Below are 10577 nucleotides of genomic sequence, written 5' to 3' on the forward strand. Positions count from 1 at the left end.
TGACCAGCTGTCTGGAAAACTCTGTTTCCTTGTGGTCATCCACCACCTCTGGCTCTTACAATCTTTCCACCTCCTCTTCTGCAATGGTTCCTGAGCTTGGGAGGCGGAGGTTTGAAATAGCTGCACTATTCAGGGATAAGCACTCTGCAGCCTCTTGTTCTCTGCACATAATTGTAGGTCTCTGTATTAATCACCATCTGCTGCATAGGGAAACTTCTCTAGTGAGAGTTAAGAGGTGCATTCGTTCTAAGTGTAGAGGTTGCACTGAATTTTGATTCAACGAGAGCCAGGTTTGTGCAGCAGTTCTGCTCCTCCTTCCCCTGAGCCTTGGCTAAGTTGCTTATTTCCCAATCTTGATTCTCCCCTGCGATGTGGGAATAGGTACGTGAAGCTTTAAGGAACTAAAATTTGAGAAGTGTAGCCCAGTACTTTGGACAAAGGGATGTTATTACTGCGGTGATGTTTATCATTTGTCACTTATTTCACTATCATTTAAATTATTGCCAACCAGGAAATAAAAATTGGAGATAGTGGCTGGCTGAAGCTTGAATCAGCCCGAGATTTGTTAGCACTTACCTTGTTGATAATATGATTTAGAGAAAATCACTTTGGTGGATTTTTAAATTATTTTAAAATGTCATTTTATTACTTTTATTTTGTGTGTGTGTGAGAGAGAGGTCAAAAGATCATTTGTAGGACTCAGTTCTCCTTCTCCTTCCACCTCGTGGATCCAGGCATGGAACTCAGCTCAGCAGACCTGGCAGCAAGCACCTTTACTCACGGATTGATCTCTCTGGCCCCACTTTAGTGTTTTGATCTTCAGCATCTTTCTTGTACAAAAAGGATAAGGAGGCTGGAGAGATTGGTCAGTGGTTAAGAGCACTGGCTTCTCTTGCAGAGGACCTGGGTTCAGTTCCCAGAGCCCACATGGCAGCTAACAGTCATTTGTAACTCCAGGTCCAAGGGACACAACACCTTCTTCTGATCTCTGTGGGCATTGCACACACACATAATGCAGTGACATACAGGCAGGCAAAACAGTCATACACCTAAAATAAATAAGATTTTTTAAAGGATAGCATTTTGCAGAGTCCTGGTGAGAATCAAACAAAGAAGGGATGGAGGAGAGGAGGAGAGAAGAGGAGGAGGAGGATAGAGAAGATGGGGAGGAGGAGGAGGAAGAGGAGGAAGAGGAGGAATCTTAACCGAAGGAAAAAAGAATCATACGAATGTTTTATAAACAGAAAATTTGAGATGAGAGCTACCTGATCATCTAGGGTTTTGTGCCAATTACATGGATGAATTTTTAATTTAAAAATTATATATTAATTTTTTAAAATTTATTTTATGTATATGAGCGTTATGCCTGCATGTAGGTAAGTGCACCCGGGTCGTGCAATGCCTGTGGAGGTCAGAAGAGGCTGTCGGATCCCCTAGCACTGGAGTTACAGTTGTTAGTTGTCATGTGGGTTCTGGGATTTGAATCTGGGTCTTCTGCAAGAACAGTCAGTGTTCTTAACCACCGATCCATCTCTCCAGCCTATATATGTATGATGCGCTGCCTGCATGTATGTAAGTGCACCATGTGTGTGCAATGCCTAAAGAAGCCAGAAACGAGTGTTGGATCATCTGGAACTGGAGCTACAGATGGTTTTGAACTGTCATGTAGGTGCTGGGAACCAAACCATGGCCCTCTGCAAGAGCAACCAGTGTTCTTAACCGCTGAGCCATCTCACCAGCCCCAGCTGAATGAATTTTTGCATCATCATCCTGGACTTGGTCCAGGAGGGCATGACCAAGTGGGGCTGAGCTGTTTTCTTTCAATGGAGGCACCCTGTGATGTACAGAACTGTGGTCCTGCTGTGAGGGATCCTAGATAGGGGAAATCACTGAAGCCATTGATCATGATTCTCCCAGAGAAGAGATCAGATTGAGAATCAACACAAACTTGTGAGCATCAGGGAGTTCACAAAGTGGGATTTCCATGCAGCATGAGAGGGCAGTTTCTGCTGAGGCAGATCAATGCAGTTTCTGTGGCCTTGTCTGGAATGCCCTTCCCTGTCTGTTTCCGTGATGGGCAGGGTGCCTCGGCTCCCCCATTTTGGCATATGTACCTCTTAACTATATCTCTGGGCCTTCACATTTCCATCACAGCTCTGACCCTTTTGGAAACTGCCTTGTATTTATCAGTCCACTTATTCCCTGTCTCTCTTATAAGAAGTCAGGTACTATGCCTGTTGTGCTTACTCGAGCACTCCCAGCACAGACCAGAGGTTTGAAAGTGCTGGGGCATGAATTCTGAACAGGATACACAAGAAGCACTCGATCTGGGATATTTTCCAGATCTTCAGAACCAGTGTGTCATATGTGGAGGAGCTTTCTAGTTTCTCAACCTTGAGAATAATGGCACACAGCAATTACTTTGACCCAACACTGACTATGATCCCAACTGGCTTCCCTCCCAGTCCCTATTGTTTCTTTATGGTTTTCAGTAAATGACTTTTTGTACGAGAGGCCCACCCCTGCCTAGTGGAGCTGAACAGAGAAAATTAAGTTTTACAGCAGGTTCATGACACAGAGAATTATTTCGGTCCGTTATAAGTTGAACATATGAATGGAGTTTTAAAATGTGGTATATATTTGTGCTAGTGGGAGAGGTACATAGTGATGGTCAAACTAGGAGTCTTTTGTTAGCTGGTGGTCAAACAGGGGGACAATGTCCAAAAAAATTTTTTGGTCTTTTTGAGACACGATCTCCCTGTAGCCCCAGCTGGCCTGGAACTCACTGTGTAGACCAGGCTGGCCTTGAACTCACAGAGATCCACCTGCCTCTGCCTCCCAAGTGCTGGGATTATAGGCCTATGCCACCACCCCTGGCCCCAAAAGAACTCTTGATCCCAAAGGAAGGCAGAATGGAGTTTATGAAGCTTAACACCACAATTACATCATGCTAGGGGCAGAGTCAATAACCATAGTTATGTCAGATCACCATAGTTACATCAGACCAGGGGCAGGTCAGTTAACAGAAAGTTTCAGTTAGGAAAAAAACAAGATTCTCAGAATGCAGAAACAATGGGCTCCATGGAGATGCAGGTGTAGCTGAGGGAGAGAACATACTAGCTGGACATGCTCCTGGCTACTAGCAACTTTTCCAATACTGTAGAAACAATGCACTCCCTGACCCCACCTGTATGTGACATTCTTCCTGGCTGGCTGCAGTAGAAATGACTTGGGGAAACAACAGGTAAAGCAAAAGTCAGCAAGAGCAGGTCGGGGTGAGTTTTTCCATTTTATATACACGAGTTTTATTCAGCCATAAAAAGAACAAAACTATGTTATTTGCAGGAAAGAAAGGATAGGACTGGGGGTCATGATAAGCAAACCAGAAAGAAAAATATCATGTTTTCTCTGATATGTGGTGTAGATGGTGTAACTTTATATATAATAGAGTATATGCTATATATTTATACATAGATCTACAAATGACGTGTAAATAGAAGCAAGCACTGTTTTGGAAGAGGAAGGGCACCAGAAAGAACATGAGATGAAAGGGGACAGTGGGGGATAGGAGAAAAATATATGATACTCATTTGTGAAAATGTCATCATGGGCCAGCAAGATGGTCAACAGGTGGAGGCAATTGCCAGCAAAACTAATGAGCTGAGTTCAATCCCAGGGATTGACACAGAGTAAAGAAAGGATCAGCTCCTTCAAGGTGTCCTCTGACTTCTGCTTATGCACCATGGCATGCAAGTGCACAGATGTGCACACACACACACGCACACACACAAATAATAAATAAATAAATAAGTAAATAAATAAATAAATAAATAATGTAATTTTAAAATGTCAAACAGGCCAGAGAAATGGCTTAGCAGTTAAGAGCATGGGCTGTTTCTGTAGAGGACCCAGGTTCAGTTCCCAGCACCCACATGGCAGCTCACAACTACCTGCTACTCCAGTACCAGGGGATCTGACGCCCTCTTCTGGCTTCCACAGGCACTTGCACTCACATAATGCACATATGTACTTGCTGGCAAAACACTCATACACATAAAATGAAGATAAATAAATCTAACTTAAAAAAATTGTCAGCAAGTGTGGTGGTGTGTGCCTTTAATCGCAGCACTCCCCGGTGTGGTGGTGACCTTTGATCCCACCATTTTGGAGGCAGAGGCAGGTGGACCTCTGGTGAGATTGAGGCCAGCCTGATCAACATAGTGAGTTCCAGGCAAGCTAGGGCTACAGGGAGACCCTGTCTCAAACAACAACAAGCAGATGTCATAATAAAACTCATCCTCCTAAGTAATCTAATAAACAACATATTCTGTGCTTAGACTTGAATGCCAGCTGACATCAGTAATTTCTTCTCTGATCCTCACCTTCTCTGGCATAACAGTGACAAGTAACAGCAACGTTACATGTTCGTGTGTACATGATAACGTTGATTGGGCACAACCTTTGCTGAATGGCACTTTGATTTTCCTCTGAGTTGTGGTGAACACCACCCCACCAGAGGTGACACAAAGTAAAAGGGACTTACAGAAGATAAGGTTGCATTAAGAAGAGAGGCATTGGGGCTGGAGAGCTGGCTCAATGGTTAAGAGCACCTGCTGCTCTTCCAGAAGACCAGGGTTCAGTTCCCAGCACCCACATCAGGTGGCACACAACTGTCTCAAACTCCAGTTTTAGGGGACCTGACACCCTCTTCTGGCCACTGTGGCACTTGCAACTTATAGTCACACATTTACATGTGATTTTTAATTTTCTTTTTAAAGAGAGACAATGCAGATGGGAGACAGAGGCAGGTGGATCTCTGTGAGCTCTAGGCCAACACACCAAGGATACAGAGTCTCTCTCTCTCTCTCTCTCTCAATTGCAAAAAGAAAAGTAGTCTCAAATAATCATCATGTATGTATGACATGTGTGTACATGTTTCTGTGAGTGTGGCCACATGAGCAGGCATGCATGTGGAGGTCAGAGAAAACCTTGGGTGTCAGTCCTTACCTTCCACCTGGTTTAAGGCAGAGTCTCTTGTTTGTCACAGCATACGTCAGACTAGTTGGCCCTGGGGCTTCTGGGAATTCTTGTTTCTGACTTCCTACTGACCACAGGAGTTCTGGAATCACAGACATATACTACAGCACCTGTCAGGATGCGGGTCCTGGTTATCCAAACTCAGGCTCTTGTTTAGGCAAATAGCACTTTAACCACTGACCATCTCTCCGGGTCCAGTTCTTTTTGAGACATGGTCTCACTATGCAGCCCTGGATGGCTTGATATTCAATATGTAGACCAGACCAAGCCAGCCTCAAACTCACAGAGACCCAGTTGCCTCTGCCTCCTAAAGTGCTAGGATTATAGTCACTATGCCTGACAAGGCTCATCATTTTTTAAGTTTATTTATTTAGTTAATTAGTTAGTTAATATTATTTCTTGCTGACTGTGCACAGAACTTTCTTGTTAATCTTTATTTTCTTTATACGAATGAGTGTTTTGCCTACATGTATGTAATTACATTATATGCATGCAATGCTCATGGAGGCCAGAAGAGGGCATCAGATTCCCCTGAAACTGGAGTTACAGATGGTTGTTAGCCACCATGAGGGTGCTGGGAACTGAATCCAAGTCCTCCACAAGAGCAAGCAGTGATCTCAACTGCTGGGCCAAAGCCTATAATTTTTCTTGTTTAGAATAGCAATTTACTATCTATTGGTTCACTAGTTGGAGCTCAGGGCTCCAAGTACAATTCTCCCAAGTCTCAGGTGTTCTGCATGAAGTCATAGGTTTAGAAAAAACAAGCTCTTGTGTTCATAGGTTGTCCCATAAGTCTGTGTGTCTTTCTTCATGACAAAAATTCCAGCAGACGTCAGACTGACAAAGGTGTTGAGATCTCACTATTGCTTTTCTGTTGCCATAATAAAATGCCATGAACGAGGCAACTTATAGAAGAAAGAGTTCATTTGGGCTTAGAATTCCAGAGGGATCAGAGTCCATCGTTGGGGGGAGGGGAGCATGGCAGCAAGCATCAGGCATGGCAGCTGGAGCTGAAATGCAAACAGTCTCAGAGTCAACCACAGACATGAAGCAGAGAGTAAACAGGAAGTAGGGGAAGGCTATGAACTCACAAAGCCAGCCCCCGGTGACATACTTCCATCAGCAAGTCTACACCTCCTAAGGATTCCATGCCCTCCCAAACATCCACCACTGACTGGGGACAAAGTAGCAAATATTGGAATCTGTGGCAGGGTATTTCTCACCAATCCACCACAGCACCCAAGCACTCCAAATATCTTCCCAGGCCTTTTATTACCGTGCATCTCCAGGAACAGAATATCAACCATTTTCTTTCCTCTCCACAGATGGATAGGTCTGTAGAGGTGGCCAACATGACCAAGGTCCATCAGTTCATCTTGCTGGGCTTGTCTACTCGGCTGGGGATAAGGGACGCCCTGTTTGCCATCTTCCTGACTCTCTACCTGCTGACGCTCTTGGAGAACACACTTATCATCTACCTCATTTGCAGTCACGGTGAACTCCACAAGCCCATGTACTTCTTCCTGGGCAACCTCAGCTGCCTGGAGATGTGCTACGTGTCAGTCACCATGCCTAGCTTGCTCATGGGACTGTGGAATGGGCTCCACTATATTTCCTTTATAGCCTGTATGACCCAACTCTTCTTCTTCATTGTCCTTGTAGGTACAGAGTGTATCCTTCTGGCCTCCATGGCTTATGATCGCTATGTAGCCATCTGTCGGCCCCTGCACTATCCATTGTTTATGAGGCCCCAGGTCTGCCTGGGCTTGGCCATGACTTCATGGCTGGGAGGGCTGTTGGTCTCCATGGTCAAGACCACATGCATTGCCACGCTGTCCTACTGTGGCCCCAATGTTCTCAACCATTTCTTCTGTGATGTCTCCCCTCTGCTCAACCTGTCCTGTACCCATGTTGCCCTAACAGAGCTGGTGGACTTCATCTCTGCCATCGTCATCCTCTGGGGTTGTTTCCTCATGACTATGGCCTCCTACGTGGCTATTGGCAGGGCAGTTCTGCGAATGCCTTCTACCACTGCCCGGCACAAGGCCTTCTCCACCTGCACCTCCCACCTGGTAGTGGTGGGCATCTTCTACTCAGTCACTATCTTCATCTACGCCCGTCCCAAACGCATAGAAGCCATGGACCTTAACAAGGTGCTGTCCGTCATCTACACGGTGGTCACCCCCATGTGTAACCCCATCATCTACTGTCTGAGGAACAAGGAAGTACAAACAGCATTCCGAAGTACTATGCACTGGTCCTGAAGGACATAAAATTACCAACATCCAGTCTTTATCAAAATACAATTCATATACCATAAATTTTATCCTTTAAACATACGTGATGCAGTTTCTCTTTTTAACTTTTTGTTTTTTATTTTTGAGAATTTGAGCCATGAGTATTGTCTTTGCATTATTTCTGTCCCTCCCAGTTCCCCTCCAACTCCTCCAATGTCTCTCCATTCCCTTTCAACTTCATGTCCTCTCCTTCAAGTATTACTGCTACATATGCATGCATATATTTATAAATATTCATGCATATATAGTGCACTGAGTTCATTTACTGGTGCTCTTATGTACCTGCGCTTAGGGATGCCCACTTGGGATCAGGCAACTTCTTAGGGAGCTAGTGAAGTGGAGAAAACTGGTTCTCCCTCCGTCAGCATCCATTGATTTCCTGTAGCTCTTCATCTTGAGGTGGGAACCCCATGAAATTTCCCCTATCCACTAGTTTTGCCTTCAAGGACAGGCTCTACCTTAGAATTAACGGATGGAAAAAAATATTCCAAGCAAATGGCACCAAGAAACAAGAAGACGTTGCTAACCTAATATCTGATAAAATAGACTTCAAACTAAAATTAATCAGAAGAGATAAAGGAGGTCACTTCATTCTGATCAAGAAAACAATTGACCAATAAGACAATACAGTCATAAACATATATGCACCAAATTTCATTAAAGTAGGACTACTGAACTTCAAGACACACACAACTCAGTAATAGTAGAGTTTTCTTTTTTGAGACAGGGTTTCCCTACAGCCCCAGCTGGCCTGGAACTTAGTTTACACCAGGCTGGTCTTGATCTCACAGAGATCTGCCTGCCTCTGCCTTCTGAGTTCTGGGATTAAAGGTGTGCACCACCATGGCCAGCTAGTTTTCTTTTTAACGTGATCCCGCAATTATGCTATCATTACCATTGTGAAATCCACATTTTCATTGCCCCCAAGAGAAAACCAGACATACTGTAAGTCATTCCAATACAAACCACTTACAACTACTCTCAGCCCTAAGAAACCAGCATCTTATATTCTGTTTGTACAGACTGATCAGTTCTGGATGCTTTATGATAGATTTATATAGTATATTGCCTATTGTGAGTTACATGTTTTGAAGGTTGTACCTATTGATGCATGTGTCCGTATATCACTTCTGTTTGTGAAAGTACTCTATTTTATGTGTTCATTTACCAGCTGATGGACATGTAGTTTCTGCTTTGGGAAAACTATAATTTAATACTTCTTTGAACATTTGTGAATACTTTCTAGCAGTTTTTGACAATAATGTTATTTCTTATTTGACAATTTCATACATGCATTCAATGTATCTTATCTTGGTCACATTCACCCTCAACTCTGCCTCTCACTCCCCATGTACCACTCAACACACAACCCCAACCATCATGTCTTCTTTTTCTTTAAAACCCACTGAGCCCAGTTAAAGCACATGAGAAGCTTACCAGCAGACAAATTTCCTCCCCCAGCACCCATCCTTGCCAGTAGATACTCAACTAGGAGTGGAAGCTCACGATTCCCTCCTGCACCCATGATAGCATTATTGACTGGCTTGACCTTGTATAGGTCTTGTTTAGGTAACCACAGCTGCTGCCAGTTCATGAGTGCAGTGGCCATGTCAGTTTTGGAAGACAGCATTTCACAGCACTTATCCCCATCCCCCAGGACTTATATTTTCTCTATTATCATCTTCCTGACGAATTTAAATTTTATTTTTACTAATGTATATGTGTGTATGTATATTTTTGTGTGTGTGTGTGTGTGTGTGTGTATGCCATACCTTATGTGTGGGTGCCCAAGGAAACCAGAAGAGGATGTTGGATCCCCTGGAGCTGGCATTATTGGTAGTTGTGAGCTGCTTTATGTGGGTCCTGGAAACTAAACTCAGGTCATCTGGAGGAGCAGAAAGTGCTTTTAACTGCTGAGCTATCTCTCCAATCCCATAAGACAACTCTGAGGGAACTAACTAGAGTCCCATGGACATAGTTAATACAATGTGATTTTCACGTCTCCATTTTTGTATATATTCCCAAGAAATCAAAGCACTACTCTATGAAAACAACATAGAATTCAGGCACTATTCGCCTGTGGAAAAGTTCATTATAGTCTATTCTTTCAGTGAAAACTATTGGAAAACACCTTTATTCAAAATATTAACTTGAACCTGGGTTACATGACATATTCAAAATACAAAGAAAAAATACCAAGTTAAACAGCCAGCACATATCCACACAATAGAATCATACTATATCCTTAAAACAGTATGATACTTGCAAAAGTGTTGATCATGGGACCAGGAGACATAGAGGGCCTTGGCGTGGAAACATGAATCCTATCATCTACAAACAGTGCAGAGCTAATAATAATGCATTGCTCAGATGTGGGGCCTTTAAAATTCTTGATTGTTCAGCCACCTAGAGGTTTATATCGTTTTGTCTTCAATGGCACCATCTGATGGTTTGACAGATATCATTACAGCATGCTCATTTCTCTTGAGTTACTGTCAACATAAACTGTGACTTAATAATTTAAATAACCTTCCAGTGTGATGGGCAAGTTATCCTATGGAAGATCATACCTTTATTTCTGTGTCCTCTTTTTATTAATTTTCTTATTACTTCAATTATAAATCTAATACAAACATTACAAACTATTCAATATATGAAGTAGAAAATGTATTTCTGGTTATCCTATTGTTTAAAGAATAAAACACCATTAGCCAGGTGTGATGTCACATAGCTTTAATCCCAGAACTCAGGAGGCATAGACTGGAGGCACTCAGTGAGACTGAGGCTAACCTGGTCCACAAAGAGAGTTCCAGGACAGCTGGGGCTATGAGGAGATGCTACCTCAAAACAAAAAAACCTACAAAACGCCTCTAGCAATTGTTTGGTATAGAGTCCTTTTGAGATAGATAGATGATGATGATGATGATGATGATGATGATGATAGATAGATAGATAGATAGATAGATGATAGATATAGACAGATGATTGATAGATAGATAGATGATAGACAGATGATAGATAGATGATAGATGATTGATAGTTAGAAGATAGATAGATAGATAGATAGATAGATAGATAGATAGATAGATATAGACAGACAGATGGACAGACAGATATATAGGTTAGATATAGATAATTACTGCAATTGCTATTTGTCTTAGTTTGTTCTTCATTGCTGTGACAAAATACTCTGACCAATACCAACTTGGGGAGGAAAGGGTTTATTTGTCTTACATCTCCCAG

At 42.9% G+C, this 10577-nt stretch overlaps 1 protein-coding gene across 1 annotated transcript; it reads left to right on the forward strand.

Annotated features, from left to right (window-relative positions):
- The first annotated feature begins 6359 nt into the window (after positions 1-6359).
- On the forward strand, positions 6360-7301 carry LOC103752353 (olfactory receptor 5). The gene has a single exon (XM_008856081.2). The coding sequence runs from the start codon at positions 6363-6365 to the stop codon at positions 7299-7301; it is 939 nt and encodes a 312-aa protein (XP_008854303.1). The 5' UTR covers positions 6360-6362.
- The last annotated feature ends 3276 nt before the right edge of the window (positions 7302-10577 follow it).

Source organism: Nannospalax galili, unplaced genomic scaffold, assembly GCF_000622305.1.
Source record: "Nannospalax galili isolate Female #2095 unplaced genomic scaffold, S.galili_v1.0 scaffold1368, whole genome shotgun sequence".
Lineage (NCBI taxonomy): Eukaryota > Metazoa > Chordata > Mammalia > Rodentia > Spalacidae > Nannospalax > Nannospalax galili.

What these genes read in the sequence shown, in the direction of transcription:
- LOC103752353 (XM_008856081.2), top strand. Translation starts at nt 6,363, where the DNA reads ATGGATAGGTCTGTAGAGGTGGCCAACATGACCAAGGTCCATCAGTTC.